This window comes from Podarcis vaucheri, assembly GCF_965113315.1.
Source record: "Podarcis vaucheri genome assembly, chromosome: 5".
NCBI classification, from domain to species: Eukaryota; Metazoa; Chordata; class Lepidosauria; order Squamata; family Lacertidae; genus Podarcis; species Podarcis vaucheri.
In genome coordinates, this window is record NC_138763.1 from 54453845 (window position 1) to 54476040 (window position 22196).

The 22196-nt window shown below is 40.9% G+C and overlaps 1 protein-coding gene across 1 annotated transcript in view; it reads right to left on the reverse strand.

Moving 5' to 3' along the window:
* Positions 1 to 21933, reverse strand: part of RAB11FIP2 (RAB11 family interacting protein 2) — a 34461-nt gene extending 12528 nt beyond the window's left edge. Inside the window, exons 1-3 of the mRNA XM_082223514.1 lie at positions 19746 to 21933; positions 8672 to 9114; positions 5861 to 6329 (exon numbers count right to left, since the gene is read on the reverse strand). Coding sequence (XP_082079640.1) covers positions 5861 to 6329; positions 8672 to 9114; positions 19746 to 20095 — 1262 coding nt within the window. The 5' untranslated portion in view covers positions 20096 to 21933. The remainder of the gene's footprint in view (positions 1 to 5860; positions 6330 to 8671; positions 9115 to 19745) is intronic.
* Between the last annotated feature and the right edge of the window lie 263 nt (positions 21934 to 22196).

Sequence of the window (22196 nt, forward strand, 5' to 3'; positions counted from 1 at the left end):
TGAGGCAAATAATGTTGCAGCTGAGACTGGCAGACAAGAAAGCAGGAAGATAAACATAACAGATGGAGATTACTTAAAATATTTAATTTTTTTCTTAAGCTGTGATTTTTTTTAAAAAAAAAAGAATGTTTGAAGTAGCAAAAGAACATTTCAAAACATAAGCTGTAAATATAGATTACAAGATACAAGTCAAACCTGCTTTGCTTCTATTTGCCATGATACAGTAAACTAAAAAAATGTCAATCTGCTCAAAATCACTTTAAAATTTTGCTATTTTCATTCTTGTCTTCAGAATGTTAGTTTTGCCTGTAATTAGTTCCTTTTTCAGGAGTTAAAAGATCTTTTAATCAATTAGTGTCTTTCCTAGGGCAATTTATTAGGAAACAAAAGTTGAAAAACACAATAATCACTTTCTAATAAACACATTAACAATTTTTTTAAAAAAAACTTTATTGCATTATGAAGTATATGTACTTCATTAGTTCATGTTGGCAGATTTACAAAACGCTACTCTGGTAATCTAGGAATCATTTATATTACTGCAAAAAGAGGTTTAAAAAAGGAAGAGCAATTTATGATTACAATTTTTTTAAAAAAATCACCAATAAATAAAAGCACAATTTTACTTCAAAAGGAAGAAGGGGCACCCTTCTGACTAAACTAACATGCAGCATATATATATGTTACTTTGTGACACAATTATCTCAGTTTTCTGTTCCGCTGTTCCCAAAATGCAACAAACTCCAGATGTGATCTGGGGTTAATCAATCTCACTTTAACGGGTACATCCCTAGCAGTACCATCTTAAATCATTTATTTCATTGGGATTCATGCCACAGTAGCTCTTTGACAGGACTGTTGTGGGGCTGCCTTTGACAACTTCTTGGAAACAAAATACAGGTGCTAGATTACTGATTGGGACTGTTCCCAAGCACACTTCAACATGCTGGTTGTTACCCTTTGAAACCCTAAACAGCTTGCAGCCTGGCTACTTGACTCTCCCTCTAAATGACTGAAAATGTCCCAAGCGTTAAACCATCAATTTTGGTCTTGGTCAGCATCTGGATGGAACCTGAGAACCATGTGAATGCCACTTCATGTTCCACGATGGAAGAAAAGCAGGGTATAAATGAAAGTAAATCAAAAAACGTTATTTCACCCCTACACACATAAGCCTGCCTAAACCCTCTCACATTCTTCTCTTGAGTCTGTCTGCTAGTTGAGGGACTTCTCAGTTGAGTCCCTCTTGGATGTGGAATGACCTCTTCAGAGAAGCTTGCCTGGAATTAACTTTAATGTCTTTTCAACAACAGCCCAAGACTTTAATTACCTGGGCATTCTGTTATGTTTTTATAGGAGGTTTTAGAACTGCTTTATAATGTCACTAGGTTTTTGTGAATTTTAATTTTATTAAATTTATAAAAACTCTGTTTTATGAAGTACAGTGGTGCCCCACAAGACGAATGCCTCGCAAAACGAAAAACTCGCTAGACGAAAGGGTTTTTGCGTTGCTTCGCTAGACTAATTTCCCTATGGGCTTGCTTCGCAAGACGAAAACGTCTTGCGCTTTTTTCTTAAAGCCGCTTGAAGAGGCGCAGTTGCGACGGACCGTGCTTCGCAAGACGAAAAGCATCGCAAGACGAAAAGACTCGCGGAACGAATTATTTTCGTCTTGCGAGGCACCACTGTACAGCTGGCTCATCTTCTGTGGAAGAATATAAGCAGAAGGAAGGAGAAGGTGATGCACTAAGCAACAACCTGTACTAATGTCTGGGAAATAACTACCGGAACTTACTTTTCTAGAAATGCATGAAAAGGTGGCAAGAGATATCAAAGAGACAAAGATTACAACTTCCACAAGAGGCTGAACTTGGTGGAACAAAAGCCAAATACATGATAACGCTACATGTGAATAAAGCTACAGATCAGATAAAGCTGGAATATAGCTACTCCAGCAATAGCTTCTAAGCAACAAGTTTAATACAGAATATTTGAAATATGTTACAGAAAGGTTATACTGACATCTGACTGTTCTGGAGTCAGGTATTTAGAAAGCTTCCTTCCCCAATTTCAAAAGATTCACAGTAAAAGAAGAACTTTTCAGTAGAGAAGTGCTCATATATTTATTTTATTTTTATTTATTTGGGGACACAGCCTAGACACAAGAGGGACATAGCTTAGATGGTTATATAAGCATGTTAGCCCTATTGCTGGGATGTAATCCAGTGGTCTCTGGAAGGGCATTCCAGGGCCAGATGATAAATCAGATTTGCCACCTGATGTTGAAGACAGAGATTTAATGTTGGAAAGGCCAATCCAATGTCAGAGACTCCTTCACCAACACCTCAACCCAACCAATCTTCTACCTACTCGTATAAAAATAACAATAAATATAATAATGAGATAACTGTTCTCATTGGCCCAGTTATTATCAGTTTATGCTGCCAAAGACAGAGTGAAACAAAAATGAGTGACAATGACAAAACTGCCCAGTGTGCATGTTATTTACAGCCCCATACTTATGTAAGTGGGTACAGTCTTGGAGCCTAAGAACTTAATAGGAGTATATAAAACTGCACTACTAAACTCACAACCATCATGAGTGCTAGTTGCAAGAAAGACCCAAAAAGGGAAATATTTAAAAGATGTTCCCTCTAGAGCTTAACAGGGAAAGCATGCAAAAATATATAGGGATGCAAAGGGATGCAAGGCCCGGTTCCAAGAATAAATAAACAATATTCTTATTTAGTTGCAAAGTAATATGGTTTAGTGCTCGGATTTTCACTTAAGGATTTACTTTTCATTTAAGGAAATATGACGTGTCAATTGGAAACTTGATTAAAACTGATGATTCCAAATGACATTTTTCTGATTTAAATTAATGATTTCATTTTAAGTTGATCTACCCTGTCTAGACATAAATCCCATTTATTTCAGTGAAACTATGAGTTCCACCTAGAACCCTCTTTCAGTTAGGGATGATCACTTTCAAGGTGGGTTGGGGCACAAATGTCTTTCAGTGCTGCCACCATTTCAGCTGATACCCACTTCTAAGGGTGCCAACTTGAACAAACTATGGGGGGGGAGGTCAGTCCCGCCCCGCATAATCGATCACAAGATTCAGTGCACACATACCATTTGAACGGCAATGCCCATCAACTTTGGGGGGCCCTGGTCCCCTCAAATATTTTACTGGGAGGAGCCAAAGGGACCTTGGCCCCTATAAACTGGCTCCTATGCCCACTGCTAAAGGGCCTTGAATGTTGCCTGGGGCAGGAAAAGGATCCGTTTCCTAAATCTTACAGGAAAGGGCTGCCCCTCTGGGATACAACCTTTTATGTATCCCCAAACCAGCACAGAATAAAGGTATTACCTATCGTGGAGGACAAAGGGCAACAAATCTCTTCAGCCTAATCCCACCACCGACATTCAAGTGACGTCTACTCCAACTTTGGCACCTTTCGTTCTTGCTGCTATCTAAGAGTGAATTGTGCCTCATTCGAAGATAAATTACCTCATTAAAATACTATTTTCTTAATAGGCCATTTTCATTTTTCTCTTTTCTCCCTAGTAATCATTGTAAAGGGCACTACATTTATTGCCAATTTTTAAATGAAATTTCGATCTTAAAAGGGTCCTCACGGGTGGGTGGGTGTTGCTATTACCCTGACTGTTATATTGCAGAAATGTAATCTAAGGAGTTTATATATAATAAAAAAATACTAATTAGACACCTCACTGAGACACCTATCTATTCACATTCTCAAATCTGGCATTTGATCATGCTAGTAACAACCTGTCCCCTTTAACTACTGGACTATTTGTTACCCTGTGTCCAGTGCCTAAGAGCTTGTTAATTACCCAAACTCTCTTTCTGTAGGTCTTGTTAATTACCCGTCTCCTGTCTCAAAGGACCTTGTTAATAACTTCCACAATCCCTCTAAAGAGGGCCTAACAACACATTAAAATTAAAGATGCTTTTCTTTTAGCACCTGTCAAGTGCTGTAAATTGAGAAATTTTCACATCAGTGTATTAGCCTACTGTAGCGTAGCTTTAAAAAACAAACATTTTTTTACGGAAATGTTGCACATAGTGCTAGCTATTTTATGGGGAAGTTTGTCTATTAAGTTGACATTTGTCTTCTGGTATGCTCACTGTACAAGACTGCCATGACAGAGAGCTGCAGATTAACCCCTTGAAAGCCAGTGCAATGAATGATTGCAATTAGACTAATGAAAGCAATCAAACAGCTTGCAAATGCAAACTTTCAAAGATGTGGATTGGGCTTAAAAACAACATAACCCTATTACCACCAAATGCTAACAGGTAGGAGCTACCAGAGCCTAACACAGACTTGTTATTAACATACAACCTTGTCACCATTGGTGACTAGAAATTGCCTGCTGTCCAAGGTAACTAGGCAATAATTCAGATTCTCTGATGTAGCACCCATTTTTAAAATTCTCAACCTGTGGGTCCCCAGATGTTGTTGAACTACAACTCCCATCACCCCTAGCTAGCAAGGCCAGAGCTCAGGGATGATGGGAGTTGTAGTCCAACAACATCTGGGGACCCACAGGTTGAGAACTGCTGCTAGCAGCATGGGGGGGGGGGGTCAGTCCAACATTTTGTCAGTTGCAAATCCACGCAAGAAGATTCTTCCTAAAGCTTTTGCAAAGGCCTTTGCTCTTTGAATTCTTTTTGTGCCCCATCAAGACCTAGTAAATTATGACAGAGATTCAGTCAGCTGAATTGTTCATGTTCTCAAAATATAATCCATTTTTTAAAAAATTAGGCTCCAGGCAAATGCATTCTTTTTCACCCAGGGCCTTTGGATCTTAATTTTTGGCTTACCTTTCAGTAGAGTGAACTTAGATCTGTTTTTAATGTGCATTTTATAAGTCACTTTTAATTTCATTTGGGGGGAGCAACTAAATATAATAATTAATGATCATAGATAAAGTGTGGAGCACATCTACTTTTTACTACTTCACTACTTTTAGTAGCATAAGAAAGACAGTATGCCCATTCAGATCTAATTCCAAAACCATGATTTAATGCTAGCCAGCTCACAAGCTTTGTGTGCATTACTAGCTTCTCTGTTTTCACACACTGTAACAGCAAACTGTAATTTACTGTGCAAAAGAAATCAGAGTACACATGTGTGAAAGTGAGAGTGACCAAAACATGGGTCAGCATAACATCTCTAGTCTGTTCCTCTAAAAAGGTCCACCCTACAAAGGAGGGAGCATTTCAAGGACAATAAGAGGTTTTTCTTGTTTAGATTTAATTGACTTAAATCCTGCATTTTCAGCCTTTTTAAGTAGCTAAAAATGTTAAATAATTATAAAAAACACCACAGTATAAAAAGCTACAATACAACCTTTTTTAAACTAAACAAAAACAAGCCAGTTATTCAATAAAACAGATGCAGCCAAAATGCTTTCCTGAATAAAGTTTGTGTAAATCTTTTTTTAAAAAAATAACAACTGGGCAATGAATCAGGCAGGCTAGCTTTTTAGCTATTCTAAGGCGGATTTGGGGGCATATTCCTCCAGTGCTCAGAGAATTCAATCTAATCAGTTAAGGTTAGAATTGGCCTTTGCATGCTGAGCTATGCAAGGCTGTTATTGGGGGAAGGAAAGGATAGAGCTTCCCACACAACAGCTGAATGAGCTCCTTTATAGCATAGCAGTAGCCATCTGGGGTTAAATATTACTTTTGAAATATACTTCTAATAAGAAAAAAAAAATGATAACCTTGATGATTTTTTTTTAAAAAAAAGGTTTGCCCAAATTCTGTTTTCATTTTTATAAAACTGACTCCAAGACATCATATCTCAAATACAGCAAAGCTTACCTAGAAGATGGCAGCACTTTTGTTGGCTTGAAGCTTGTTGTAAAGGGATTAGTTGAATCAAAATCAAAACTGTCCTGATGATTTTCGCCGAGTGCACTAGGTGATTTCAAATCAGCAGAAGCATCTGATCCTCCATTGCTAAGTCTGTCAGACCGCTTGCTATCTTTTTTCCCAGTCACTCTTTCAAAGAGACTAACCTTCTCCTTTTTCTCTTTCTTAACGTCTTTTTTTATTTCAGCAGGTTTTGAAAACAGACCTACGTTTTGGTCCCATGACATGGGGCTTTCTTCGAATGGATTCTTCTGCCTTGGCAGGGTGGCAAACTTCTGAGGCAACGAAGCACTCACATTTTTAAAAGGGTCATTTTGTGCTCCAAAAGCTGAGTCGCTGTCATCAACTGTGCTGTCTGGCTGACTCACTTTAGTTGTATCTGCACTTAACGTCCGTCTGTGCGGAGATTTTACATTTCCTGCAAATCATTTTGTCATTAGTATACAAGAGACATCACATCATATTTGGCAATACCCACACAAAAGCTTGCATAACTGCATTTAGGACAGGAAGGAGAACCTGTGGCCCTTTGGGTATTGCTGGACTACAACTCCCATCATCTCTGACCAGGCTGGCTGAGATTTCCCATCCTCATTTCTGAATGTACTCAATTGATCAACCAGTCAAACTGTTGTTGATTTTTTTAAAAAGGGAGGGGCATGATCCACCCAAACACAGGGATATCCAAGTCCCATTGATTTAGTAAGAGATTTGGGTACATACTTGGTACTCCCAATGAAATAATGTTTCTATATTAAAGATTTATTGTAACATTCTATATGCACTACAAAAGGTTCTGGAAGGCTGTCATGGTTTAAAAGAAAAGTGGATATGATTGACTTAAGTTTTTTATAAAATGGCAAAACAATGTGTTATTATTAATTTCCTACACTTCCTTCAAGGAACATAGGGAAATGTAGAGAAAATAGAAAACACAGGCTGGACCAAGATCTCTCTGAGGTATTGACGGTCGAGTGGGAATTTGAATCCAGGACTCCTCGATCCTGGCTTGACACTCTTAACTAAGGGGTGGGGAACCTCTGGCCCAGCACTTCTCCCCATTTATTACTATTATTATTTATTGGACTTATATACCACCCTTCATTAGGGCTGCGGGTGGCACTGTGGGTTAAACCACAGAGCCTAGGACTTGCCAATCACAAGGTCGGCGGTTCGAATCCCCGCAACGGTGTGAGCTCCCGCTGCTCGGTCCCAGCTCCTGCCAACCTAGCAGTTCGAAAGCACATCAAAAGTGCAAGTAGATAAATAGGTGTCTACTACTCTGGCGGGAAGGTAAACGGCATTTCCGTGCGCTGCTCTGGTTCGCCAGAAGCAGCTTAGTCATGCTGGCCACATGACCCGGAAGCTGTACGCCGGCTCCCTCGGCGAATAAAGCGAGATGAGCGCCGCACCCCCGGGGTCGGCCACGACTGGACCTAATGGTCAGGGGTCCCTTTACCTTTACCTTTTACCACCCTTCATTATAAGATCTCAGGATGGTTCACAAGAGTAAGAATAAGGTAAGAGCACAAATAAACAGGTAAAACAAAGCAACCAAACCACTCACCTCCCCCACCCCTGATATCATGTCAGGTGTGAAGAAGGTGGTGATGTGGCTAAAAAGGAACAATCAGGAACTTAAAGTAAACTCCCAATTTTTCCACTGAGGGAGCAAGATATCCCAGCATGATTAGCTGATGAGCGTGTGAAGTGTACCATGCTCCAATAGCACCAAGCAATTTGCACTGAAACGCCTGCTAAAAAAGAATGCAAAGCCTCTTGTGCTGTGATTTCCTAAAAACACAAACAACCCATTGGATTATGAGTGCTTGGGAAGCTCTGCACAACAAACTTTGGGAGTGGATGGGGCAACTAATCACATGGCATCATAAAGACAGCTACACTGCCTGCCTAAAGATGGACTCTGGGGATGGGGGGTCAGATAAGGATCTGGTCCACCAGGCTAAAAAAAAGATTCCTTACCCCTGTGTTCCAACCACTAAGCTACACTTGATATATTTACAATTAGCTTCAGTATCTACTTTATGTTTACTATGCTATGAAATTGAAGGACAATATTATAACAAGCTCCTAAGACTCAATGAACCACCAGATAAATGTGCAAAATGGGCCAAATGGTCAACACAATATTATAATCTAGTGTTGCACTGGTCCAACAAGCTAACTTTTATCACATCAACAGAATGTAACTTTAATTGGGAACAGACAACGTGAAAAATTAACAATTCTGATGTACAGAGCTCTAAAGTTTCTTGATTTCCCCACGCTTTTCAATCACTAATCTTGTTGTATCTCTGCTGGTTCCTTTTAATGTTTTGATACTCCCAGTAATTATTGTTTTATTGTATTTGTATTTTGTGTTTTATTGTATTGTTCTTTCATGGTGTTTTATTTACCAGCCTGAACATTTTTAACTGAACGGCACACTGCAGCTTGAGTTGGACCTGGAATTATTTATCTCTCAAGCTTTCCTAAAAACATCACCCACCTGTCAGCTGTTTCCAGAAACCTTTGCACCTAATATTTGGTGATAACCTGCTTGAACAGGATTTCTGCTGGTACATTACTGATGTGCCCCATTTGCCTTTACCTTACAGTGTAGTCAATATACACTGCTCTGTGAGCTTTTGCAACCACACATTTCTATAAAGTAAGAGCGAAAAGATAACAGGCTGGAAGCAACGAGCAAGAGTCTGTCGAAGTTTCTTACATCAAACAGCATCAACAATTTTCACTTACCACTTTCATCTGCAGAACCAACAGACTCAAGCTGACGTCTGAAGAGGTATGCATTGGCAACTGTGCCCGATTTAATTTTTTCCGAAGTCACCTGGGGCCCAGTTAAATCGGACATTGAATGAGCTGAAGATAGTCGCTGAGGTCCCAACAGGAAAGGCTTTTTTGGTTTAGATTTTAACTGTATTTCACCAAGGGAAGTTACAGTGTTAGTTTCTGGTATGTGACTGCTTGGAATGATTGCAGAGGATGTATCCAAAAATGTTCCATCAGTCTTCCGACCCTTCATTTTGTCCTTTAGTTTAGCAAATGGAGATTTAGTTTTGTCCTTCATGGAAAGGTCAAACATGCTTGCTGTCATATTGTTCCTCATAAACTGAATATTGACCTTTATTTCTCCTCTGTCTTTAGTTCTCTTTCCTTGTTTGGACTCCAGGCTAAACCACCTTCAAGATAAGATAACAACACACTGTAAGTTGTGTAACATTGTATGAAAATTTTTTTTATTTAAACTGCTGCTTTTTTATCTTCCTTTAATCCTATTAGATAAATCATGTAATTGTTAAGAACAAATAATCCAAGAAATAAAAATTGCCTGCAACCAGAGATTTGGGCTGGTGTTTTAAATATATGTATTTCATAATAAGAAAAGCTGCCTTAAATCAGGGCAGATCACCTGTCTACCTAGTCCAGTAAGGTCAATGCTGCCTGGCAGCAATGCCGGGGGGGGGGGTGTTTCATCGCATTACCCTATATAGATATGGGTATATGCTCTATAAGAGCATTTGCATTACCTACTACTTGATCTTTTTTAACTGGAAATGCCAGGGACTGAAAACAGGACCTTCTGCATGAAAAGCATGAGATCTACCATTCAGCCTCCTGCAAAATTCAGTTAAAATGATGCCCATGTAGACGAATACAGAAAACAAAAATTCACTTGTCCAGAGCCATGTATTTGGAAAGCTACAAAAAAGAATTAAGACAACTTCTTTTTTAAAACAAACCAAATAAACCACCCTATGATACAATTTGATGAAATGTTACTTTATGAACAATTTTTTTTCAAATAAACACTGCAGTTGTAAAAGGCCCATAAGAAAATAACTAAATTTGTAATGTGAAATCAAAAGTGATTAAGACTAATGTATCTTCCATTATGCTTCCTTTAATGCAACACATAAATGAAAGTATCAATGTTCAATTTAGGAAATGATCCTTAAACCAGCCAAACCTACCAAAATTATCTCAAGAGAAGAGATCAATCTTGAATTGTAAAATAACACAACAGGAAATTGAGGATGCCATTCAGAATATGCAACTAGGCAAATCTCCAGGCCCTGATGGACTCACCTCCAAGTACTACAGGATGTTAAAAGACTACTTGATACAACCATTAACGGAGGTTTGCAACCAGATTATGGGGGGAGGGAGGGCACCAGATACGTGGAAAGAAGCATTCATCACACTGATACCTAAAGTGGAAACTGAAAAGACTCAACTTAAGAACTACCGCCCCATCTCACTCCTAAACGTGGATTACAAAATATTTGCGGATGTTTTGGCTAACAGATTTAAAAAAGTACTAAATGAAGTAATCCATAAGGACCAAGCAGGCTTTCTCCCAGGTAGACATTTGTTTGATAATACCAGGAATATTATCGACATTCTGGAACTTTTACAAACAAATATTAACACCAAAGCAGTGTTAATTTTTATTGATGCGGAGAAGGCCTTTGACAACATCTCTTGGAAATTTATGAAGAAAAACCTGGAAGGGATGGGAGTGGGAAGGGGGTTTGAGAATGGAATAGAGGCAATCTATTCAGAACAAAAAGCTAAGTTGATAGTGAACAATGTGGTGACAGAAGAACTTCATATTGAAAAAGGAACACGCCAGGGGTGCCCCCTATCCCCTCTGTTGTTTATTTCAGTCCTGGAGGTTTTGCTGAATATGATAAGGGAGGATCGGCAGGTACAAGGAATACGGGTCGGAGCGAAACAATATAAACTGAAAGCATTTGCAGATGACTTGGTTTTAACATTACAGGAGCCAGAACCTAGTACAAAAAGAGTTTTGGAACTGATTCAGAAATTTGGTCGGGTGGCGGGTTTTAAGCTGAACAAACAAAAAACTAAGGTGTTAGGGAAAAACTTGACGGTTACTGAAACAGAGGGGTTTCAGAAGAAAACAGAACTAAACATTGTTAAAAAAGTGAAATACCTGGGGGTCAATCTGTCTTCTAAGAATTTGAATCTATTTAAAGATAATTATGAAAAATGTTGGTCAGAAGTCAAAAAAGATCTAGAAATTTGGTCAAGATTGAAATTATCCTTGTTAGGCCGAATTGCAGCTATAAAAATGAACGTTTTGCCAAAAATGTTGTTTTTTTTTCAAGCCTTGCAGGTTGTGGACAGAGTGGAATGTTTCGGAAAGTGGCAGAGGGATATTTCTAGGTTTGTTTGGCAGGGCAAAAAGCCCCGAATAAAGTTTAAAATACTAACTGATGCAAAGGAGAGAGGGGGGTTTGCCCTGCCGGACTTAAGGTTATATTATGAAGCTGCGGCCTTCTGCTGGATGAAAGATTGGATCTTATTGGAAAACACTGATGTCCTAGATCTGGAAGGCTTCAACAATTCGTTAGGTTGGCATGCGTATTTGTGGTATGACAAGGGGAAAACACATGGAATGTTCAAAAACCATATTGTCAGAAAAGCAATATATATGGTCTGGAAAAAATACAAAGACTTATTGGAAAGTAAAACTCCGAGGTGGATTTCACCAATAGAGGCCAAAGCTCGGAAAACATCCAATATGGAGGCATATTGGCCGAAATATTGGGAAATAATAGAAAACATTGGAGGTAATTGGAGGTTGCAGAGCTTTGAAAAATTAAAGGACAAGGTGCAAAATTGGCTACACTATGCCCAAATTAATGAGGTTTTTAAGCTAGATAAAAAAATAGGATTCCAGGTGGAAAAATCGAAACTTGAGACAGAGTTGTTAGAACCAAAGACCAAGGTATTATCGAGAATGTACAACTTGCTGCTTAAATGGAATACTCAGGATGAGACAGTTAAATCAGCCATGATAAAATGGGCTCAAGACATTGGTTACAACATTATGTCTGAGGACTGGGAAAGGTTATGGACCACCGGTATGAAATTTACGGCATGTAATGCCTTGAAAGAAAATATTATGAAAATGGTATACAGGTGGTACATGACCCCAGTCAAGCTCGCTAAGATATACCATTTGTCTGACAATAAATGTTGGAAATGTAAGGAGGCTGAAGGGACATTCTTTCACCTCTGGTGGACTTGTCCAAGATTGAAGGCCTTTTGGGAAATGATCTATAACGAGTTAAAAAAGGTGTTCAAGTACACCTTCCCCAAGAAACCAGAGGCCTTCCTTCTGGGCATTGTCGGCCAGAAGGTGTTAAAAAAGGATAGAACTTTTTTTATGTATGCTACAACAGCAGCAAGAATTCTTATAGCCAAGCATTGGAAGACCCAAGATTTGCCCACACTGGAGGATTGGCAGACGCAATTGATGAATTACATGGAACTGGCCGAGATGACTGCAAGGATCCGAGACTTGGGAGAAGAGGCAATGGAGGAGGACTGGAAAAAATTTAAAGACTATTTGCAAAAGTATTATAAGTTGTATGAAACATAAGACGACGTATGATTTGGAACGTTAGCCCCAGCAATGAAATTTAATGATTTATGAAATTGATAACATTTGTGAAAGAATCAAAGTTTAAATGGGTAAAAATGACATCAGGTTATATCTTTAGAGTAAATGGAGAATAAGAGATTTAAACTTAAATTGTAACTGAAAATATAAAGAAACACACGAAATAAGGGTATAATTTGCTGATAACTTTATTATCAAGAATGCATTATGTGGGAGATGTGGGGAAGTCCAATGGAAATTTGAAATAAGTTGTTGAAATGGATGTGATTCTCTGTTCTTTTTTCTTTTTTTCTTTTTTCTGCTTTTTCTTTTGTTCTCTCTGTAATTTGGAAAAAATGCAATAAAAATTATTATAAAAAAAAAAACCAGCCAAAGGCCAGCTGAGGGACTGTAGGAAGTGATGTCAAGTGCTGCTTTGCTAATGGAGATGGAAGTCTTGCAGCACTGGAGTCCCGCTCCCCACGCACCCATGGAAAGCTCAGCAGGCGCAGATGTTCTGCTGCACCAAATGCCAAAACTGGGCTTGTCAGGAGTGGGCAAGGATCCACCGGATCCTTTGTGAGTAGTTCGTCCCCTGACATCCTCCCAAAGAGAAGCCTTCAAATAGACCAGCCCGAGAGATGGAACAGTATATTCCCACCTGCTGACTACAGTTTGCGGGGTGGGGAGAGAAAAAATAACGGGGCAAAAAAGATAATGAAAATCATCCTGCACCTCCATCCCTGCTGGAGTCAATTGGCAGGGCTCAGGAAGTAGCGGTGGCTCTGCCACAGAATCTCACCACAAAGATTGCCAAATTTGTTCTGCCTGATGCTTACAGAGATTTAAGAGTTTCCCCAAATACAGAGATTAGAAAATATATCAACATGCCCTCAAAAGTACAGTAGTTCAACGCTTTTGTTTACTCCTGCTGTGATACTGATCCAAGCCAAATACAAAATGCTTTCCAGTGAGAAATGCCAACCGGGTATAATATGAACCAGGCTGTGCCACTTACTATTCAAATGAGATATCTTATCTCTTAGATTGCTGTAATAATAATAATAATAATAAATTCCATTCTTTCTGGGAACGGACTGAATGAGGCATCACCCTGATCACCTAACAAAAGTGGTACAGCCTTATTCATTCCTTAAGTCTCTTGACAAGAAGAATGAGAAGAATGAGTTTGCCCAAGCCCTGCAGCAGGTTACGATTTCTCCCCAGGAAGTAACTAGCAAATAGGCCTTACGCCAGCACATATTGCCATGCTCAACTTCTAATCATGAAAGATATGAATAGCTCGGGTGTTCTTGGTATAACAAAACTAGGACTGTAAATAAAGCCTTGAAGACCACCACCTGCTCCAAATCTCAACTAGCCATTCCAATAACCCCTTATTCCTTTTCTTTAAAAAGCTAATGATTTTTCACACTCATGAAAGGGAGAGCCATTCTGGAATAAAAATATTTATGTGCTAAGCTATATTAGCTATTGTTTTAGTTTCTTATATCTTGTGCCAGAATGAAGATATTAAAATATACGACAGGGGCCCTCTCATAACACCACTGCTTCAGGAAACTTCGCTGCCTTTATTTTTAAAGGCATATGTTTGTTTTAAGGTGCAACCACCAGCAACTTAAAAAGTGTTACGTGCAGCAGGCTATTAGTTTCTGGCTTAATACGTGGTTAAAGTCACTATGGGCTGGCATACACACTTCTCTCTGTTAAAAGAAAGAAAGCCCTGCATGTTGCATGCGCTGAAGCTTTCCTAGAAATTCTAGATCAGCTGGTAGCCTTCATTTTTCTTACAAGAAAAAACACACATGGGGGAATTGCTGACAAGGTTCAGCATTGTGCAGAATATTAAATATCTTTTTTTGTAATACTCTAGTGACTCTGAAGTCTGTCTCTTGGAGAACCATATGTACAGCTGTGTTGGAAGGAGGAAGCTATTAAATATATTAAAAACTAGAAATATTACCAATAAAGACACTTCATCAAATATGTGGATCTCATTTACCCACAAACTAAGCAATGTTCAGGTTACATCAACTTTAAAAAGTCACTTTGGATATAAGGCTCTGGGTCTGCTAAATGCATCTGAAAGCAAAAAACCACTATTTAATAAAATTTGTATTTATCATCAGTTTTGAAAGAAATCAAAATTATATTGTTAGGTATCAACTTTTGTTTTAAAACTATGGGGTCACAGCTGTGTGTCCTTAATTTTAATTTAAATAACTGAAATTTTACTCTGTATTTCCATAATTGTGTTTTTTCCAGGCAACACATACACAATTCAGCCATATACCATTTGAAAAAGCAATAGGCTACCTGCCTCCCAGTTGTGCTGGCGTGATTTCCCTATTTTTTCCACTCCTGAACAAAGAGCATCTTCCATCTCTGCAGTGCATTCCTGATAGTAATGTCACACTATTATGTTGTCCTATCTCACAGTTCCGAAATCACCACGTACAGAATATTCAATTTTAGTAGTACCTTACTGAAGCTATAGTTCTTGTAAACAACAATATGCAGACTGAAAATGGATATGTATACAGTCATATCTCGGGTTACAAATGCTGCGGGTTGCAGACCGCGCTGAACCCGGAAGTACCGGAACGGGTTACTTCTGGGTTTCGGCACTCGCGCATGCCCAGAAGTGCAAAATGACATCATGTGCATGCGCAGAAGCACCAAATCACGTTGCGCGTGTGTGCAGACACGGTGCTGTGGGTTTGAACATGCCTCCAACACAGATCACATTAGCAACCCGAGGTATAACTGTATAGGTAGATTTCTGGGCCAACTCATAGCCCTTTCCATGTTACAAAAGTCAGAACCGGACATTCCAAATAGCAGTTAAAAACAACATGATCGCGCCCCTATTTTCAATGCTACAGCAAGAGTATTCCAGATCTTGAGTTAGTAACGCTAAAGCCCATATGCTGAAGTCCCTAAAATATGCATAGTCATGGGTCAAGATTGCACTGCCATACACACTCCAGAGCCCAGGATTTCACATTTGCATAGGAATCTTACTCAAGCAGAGCCTCAAACATATAGATTAGAACTGTGCAAACTGTACACCACAATATCAAGCAATATGCATTGAAGTTTGGGTCAACAGACACTGGCTTCTCTATGTACATGTGTACGCATGTGCACATGGCTTCTATGCGTTCTGTGTGTACATCTTACACAAATGTAAAAGCCAATATGCAAGAATCAGAAGTTTGTGGCTAATATTTTGTCCCAATACAACAAACAAGACATAGCCTTACTGAAAAGAGAACAGACTGCTTTTTCATTCTTTCCCCCCTCTATCTCTTTTTGTCTATTTTGCATGCTATGTGCGCTTCAGCACTAGAAAGTGGAACCTCTTGGATGGGCACTGTATGAGAAGGTGACAAGTAGCCTTACTGGGTTTTCAATATGCATGAAATTGCGGGTGGGGGGGGAGGGTGGGGGGAAATACTGTATTTTTCGCTCCATAAGACGCACCTTTCCCCCCTTAAAATCTAAGGGGAAATGTCTGTGCGTCTTATGGAGTGAATGTGTGGTCCCTGGGGCTGGGGGGGGACGGACCCGGGCTTCCCCCGCCAGCCCCGAACTGCTCTTTGGGGCTGGCGGTGGGGGAAAGCCAAGCTTCCCCTGCCAGCCCCGACAAGCTCCTGAGCAGCTCTGGGGTAGCCCGCGAAGCCTCCGCAGGGCAGCGGGGAGCCTTCATCCCACTGCCCTGGGGAGGCTTCGCGCGGCTATCTCTGGCTTTTGCGGGAGGTGGGAGAAGGGACAGAGCAAGGCTCTCTCACTTCCCCCACCTCCCGCAAAAGCCCCCAAGAGCCGCATATTTATTTTCTTGAATCCCCCCCCAAAAAAAGTAGGTGCGCCTTACGGTCGGGTGCGTCCTATAGAGCGAAAAATACGGTACATGTATGATTGTAGTACCATGGGGAGTATTCAGTCACCAAGAGCAAAGAATAATTTGAAAACACTTTGTTAAAGGTATTTCTTAATGGCACACTCATTAAGGCAAGAAGTGGGAGAACAGCTTGTGAATGGTTTCAAATGATGGCACAGATACTAGCCAAGAGATACTCCTAATACTGATGCAATTGTGGAACAAACGGAACTCCAAACTGCAATGTGGGTTGAAGTAATATTATGTTGAAACTAAGCTGATAAGTATTTGACAAAATTATTTGAAGTTTGAGACATAATATTGGAGAAGTACAAAATAAGAACTGAAATAAGGTAATAAATTGCTGATTATAACTTTAGTACTGAGAACGCAGGGAAGGGAGATGAGAGGAAGTCCAGTTAGTTATGAAAAAATATGTTATGAACAGTTATGATTTTCTTTTTATTCTATGTTTATGTTTCTGTCTATGTTTCTCGTTGTTTGTTACTTCTTTTTGTTTGAAACTTGTAATAATTTTTTTTATAAAAAAACAAACAAACTGCAATGTGGGGAGTACAGCGGTAGGCAGAGGCGCATCACCTTTCGCCAACAACAAAATATTGTTTATTGCTTGGCAAAAGCAATTTCTCTTTAATAAATGCACTTATTGGTGTAAAAGAATAAAAGGCAGGCAGATGCTTCCGCAACTACAAATATCAATTTCACATTTATTTTGTAATAAACACTTAACTGAAACAGAACTATGACTGCTGCAGTAAGTGTGTGCGCTTAGGCATAAATCTTAAATTCACATAGGATAATGGAATTGTAGATAGGGAGGCATCATAAGGGTCACCTAGTCTAACCCGGGAAATGCAGGAATCTCAACTAAAGCCTACATGACAGATGGCTATCCAACCTCTGCTTAAAAGCCTCCAATGAAGGAGAAAGTCCACCACCTCCAGAGGGAGGGTATCCAACGTGAGGACATGGAATCAATTTTGTAGCTCCAGAGACACAGCATGGCCCCTGACGGTCCTGCTCTCTTGTGTCACGTTCCTCCAGGGGTTCATCTCCTGAATCACTTTCCCTCCTGCCACTAGATAGCACTGCCTCAGAGTAAGTTCCATTGAACTCAGTGGAATCTACTTTCAAATGCAAGTGCAAAGGAATGTACTACAGAAGTTGCAAGATTGGAATTTACAGTCTCTGACACTGAAGAAGTTCACATACAACAACAATTTATTATTTAAATCCCACCCATCTGGCTGGGTTTCCCCAGCCACTCTGGGCGGCTCCCAACAAATTAAAAACAGAATAAAATATCAAACATTAAAAACTTCCCTGCTACAAGACAAGCAGATTAAAAATGCAAATTATAAATATACAGGCGAATCCTGATTTAGGCGCATCCTATGTGTGTGTGATCGTGCACATGTGCACAGTCTGGAATTTTTTAGATATTTCTAGCCCACCTTTCCTCCAAGAAGCTCAAGTGTCAAGGTGGGAGTCAGGAACCAGTCAGCAATAACTCACAAGGTGTCAATGAAGTCAATTTCTTACTCAAGGAAACAAAACAGCTCAGGCCTATTGAGCACAGCAACCCTTCCCAGCAGGTCTTGCCCCAATGGGGGAATTGCAACTGAAGGTCCACAGCTCCCTAAGTTTCCTCCTCTCTCAGGTCCTTCCTAAGCAATCTGAAACACCAATGTCTAGTCTGTCTCTGCTCCACCCTCTTCATACCTTTGTGGGTTCTGAGAGACCAGCAGGGAGGGGACCTGATCACAGTCAAGCTTTACTTGTCAGTTTATTTCAGCGTGTTTATAAAATGTAGGGTTGCCATATTTCAAAAAGTGAAAATCCAGGCACAAAAGTTGTTGAGTATTGTTGGCAGAGTTGTAGAACTTTTTTTTTTTTGGGGGGGGGGAGATTTCAAAAGAAGAAGAAGCTTTTAAGCTGTTTTTAAGGAAATTCGACAAAATCTACACTTCTGACATGGGTTGCCATATATATGTTCGGATCTGATTCTGCTGGCCAAATCCCAGCAATGTCCAGGAAATTCTGGATGTTTAGCAACCCTAATACAATGGATGTGGTGATGTTGCAATCAGTGAATCACTTCCCTGTAATGAATTCATTTGCATTTCATAAACATTTCAGTTTGACTGACTACAAATGGCATTTCATTATTTATTCATCATGTCATTCCATTAGTCTTCCATTAACCATTTTTAGCAGTGATCTGTGAATAAGAAACTATTTAATGATCATTTTACCTTATTTTATCTTAGACTTTGAAGTGGTGGACATTTCAACCAGACATTCTATTTTGACATGGTGTCAAAATTTGAATAGTAAACATTATGAAACCTTTATGGTTCTCTTGCAATGCTTAAGGCCCAGAACTCTATCCTACAACGAACAGCATTGCAGTTAAGAGTCTTAGACATAATTCACTGCCTGTTAAATAATAAATTATATATATAGGCTGTTTTGTAAGATGTAACACATGAATGAGGGAGATGTTAAACATATAACAGCATTATGGGGACAGATATCTATTAGCAACAGTTATGTGCAAAAAAACCCAACCCTGAAACAGTTAAGACTTCCAAGTTTGGAATCAAGGGTTAACTATGAAAAATAGTATCTGAAGAATTGTGCATGCACACAAAAGCTCATACCAATAACAAATTTAGTTGGTCTCTAAGGTGCTACTGGAAGGATTTTCAAAATTTTGTTTCGACTACAGCAGACCAACACAGCTACCTACCTGTAACTAGGAAAACTAGTTATTCTGAGATGTTATACCACCCCAATAAACCAAAAGCTGTATGACCGACACAAGTAGATACCACATGCTCATATTGTGTCTGCCATTATAAATTACAATACCAAAGGCTTCATTGGGAACAAATTAATTATTGTCCTAAGGGATAATGTAAAAGAATGCAGTACTGTACTGAAGCATGTAACGGTTCAGACATTCATGTGTTATGGAATAACAGAAGAACAACCAAACTTATGAGTGAAAGAACAGAAGACAGAGTGAACCTACAAAACAGAGTAGGCCAAAATGGTGTACAGTATTTTAAAAATAAACCATTTCTTTCAAATGGCTATTCCCAAAATAGCAAACTTCATAGTATGGAGGTATACCAGTGGGATTTTCTTTCTTCTGCATTTCAGATTAGCATTTTGGTTTCATCCAAAGCGAAACTCCTGCACAGCTTGTTCTGCATCATCCAAATACCTTCTGTTGACAGGCTAGCAATCCTCAGCCCCCAATTACTGATGAGACCCTACCTACCATTTGGGAATAATTACTATGTATGACCACACATCAGTAATGAAGTGTGCATGTATAAATTTCAAAATGATAATACAGTCATACACCTATTAATACTGCTCTGCATATAAACTGGTTTTTGGAGCATATGGGTAAACCTTAAAGCAAAAAAAGTTCCCAGCATATATAAGAAAATAACACTTACTCAGTTTTCCTTCTGAGCTTGTCCTCAAAGATATCATTCAGATTTATTGCCACCTGTCCCAGAAACTTATCAAGCCCAACAAGTGACCTGTGCATCACTATCAGGCAGAGGACGTATTTCTCAGGAGTCCCTTCCATCAGCAATCCGGGCAACTCAAAGGAGGCCTCTTCTTTCCATACAGGATCCAGGGTCTTCTCTGCCACAGAAGTGGAGTATTTCTCCTTTCCCAACTGTATGATTGTGTATGTATCATTAGTGCCACTTTTGCCCTTTGGCTTCAGGTCTCTGGCCTGCAGGACTGTGACCTGCACGTGAGTTGGGAACCACTTCTGGGCTTGCTCGGCCAACATACTGTCGGCCGGGGTGGGGGGTCTTCAGCAGCAACAGCGACACAGGTAACCTGTGCTACAGGCAGGTACACTTAATACTAAGGCAGCTCACTTTAGGCTGACAGACCTTCGAGGACATACAGGCACAAGGGTCTCAACTGCTCCTTGGTCAGCTTCCTAACAAGTGGGGCAAGATTCTAGCTTCGATTATGCCCTCAGTATTCATTTGCACTGTTTCCCTCCCCACTTTCTAGCATCAGCCCTGTTTCCCTGCACTTGTGTTCAGGGCGCAGCTTATATCTTAAGCCCCCTGCTCTGACTCTGGCGAGCGGGATTTCCACCTGCTACCCCCTTTGCTTTTTAAAAAGTGGCGGGGTGGAGGAGAGGGCAGAAACCAGCACTGCAGGGTTTAAAGAAGCAGGGAGAAAGTCCCCAAGGGAAACTTCCCTCTCCCTCCCTCCCTAGCAAACACCCTCTCTGCGCTTCCCCCACAGCCTCGGGGACGAACCCAGCGCCCTAGGATTGGGGCGGGGAAACCCCAAGAGAGAGCGGCATTTCAAAACAACCATTGGGAGGTGGGCAAAGGGGGCTCCTGCTGAGGGAAACCTGCCCCCGCCCGGGCGAGGCCTGTCTCCTTGCTTCCCCTTGCGGTTCTCTAATGCCTCCCCCCCCCCTCCCCACTGAAGCAGCTGGGGGAGCCTAGCCGGGGCAGAGGGAGAGGCAAAGCCGCCGCTTCTCGCCCACGGAGGCGTCGCTTGGGGCGAAGCAGCGGCGCGTCCTACCGCGGGCGCGAGAGGGAGAGACGCCCCACCGGCCCCTCAGCGCTGCCCGGCCGCCTCCCCTGGGCAGAGGCTGCGAGGCCGCCGGGCCGAAGCCGCCACTTCCGCCTTCCCCATTGTTGCCTTGAGCCGGCGCCGCTGAGTGGGAGAGGACGAGCAGCAGCAGCAGCAGCAGCAGCGCCGCCTCTTTCCCTGGGCGGTCAGAGGGCGGAGGGCAGGGTTCACACCGCCGCCGCCGCGCCGCTCCTCGCTACTCCCGCTTTGCCCTGCCCAGATCGCAGCTGCCTCCGCGCACCGGGTGGGGGTGCTTTTATTTATTTATTCCCCCCCAAAAAAAAATCCTTTCCCAAGGCATACAGAGGAAGAAGGACGGGGCTCCCTGGCAAGCGGAGCATTCCCCGCAAGGCACCGATGCGCCGAGATTGGGTGCGCGCAGCTGAGCACCCTTTGTAGGACATCTCTCCCTCTCTCTGCGCGCGTCTGGTGTGGCGTTTAAAGTCATCGCTCCCCCCAGGACTGAGAGATCGGTCTTGCCTCTCTATGTACCCAGAGTGGGGTCTTTTTCTTAACACCGCCGTCGGACGGTGGGGCAGACCCGGGAAGCCTCCCGATGGGTGCCTAGTCCTTTCGAGCCGATCGGCTTTGTACTGTACTTCTATGCCGCTATCCCGCGACCAGCTGTGTGCCCAAAGAGGCTTACTACACAGCAGACATCCCAGAACAGCAAAACGGAGAACGTTGGAAATAACAGATGTACAAAAGGCAGAACATGTCGGTAGTTTCGAAATAACTTGAAATTTAGCAAGCACAGAATGCTAATAGTGCTAGCACAGGACTCACACAATTTTGAGCTTTGATTCGCACAAAATCAACCCTGGTAGTTGAAATCAATGTGTGATAGTTAAAGGTAGTCATGATGGGAATAGGTCCACTGAAACTAATGGTCTTAAAAGACCATTGATTTCTACTGGTCTACATTGTGTGTGAACAGATTTGTTTTAACACTCATTATTCAGTATGTTAAAACCATGACCTCTTTTCTGCCACAATAGAGCTGGGCGGTATTCTGCTAAATTTTACTTGGAGTGGTTCCACTGAAATTAACATAACGTAAGTTAAATCCTTTAATTTCAGTGCATCTGCCCCGAGTAAAACTTAGTTAATTATCACCTTCAGTGCCAAAGAAACTCTTATTCAATTGCCCATAGATTAAAAATTACATTTTTATGGGTCATGATGGCCTGAGAAACTACAGTGAAAATAAGAGCCAAACCTGAACTGAAAGGTGGAAAAACTCCAAAGAGGAATCGTAGGGAATGGGCACGATTGATGTGCAGTGACTA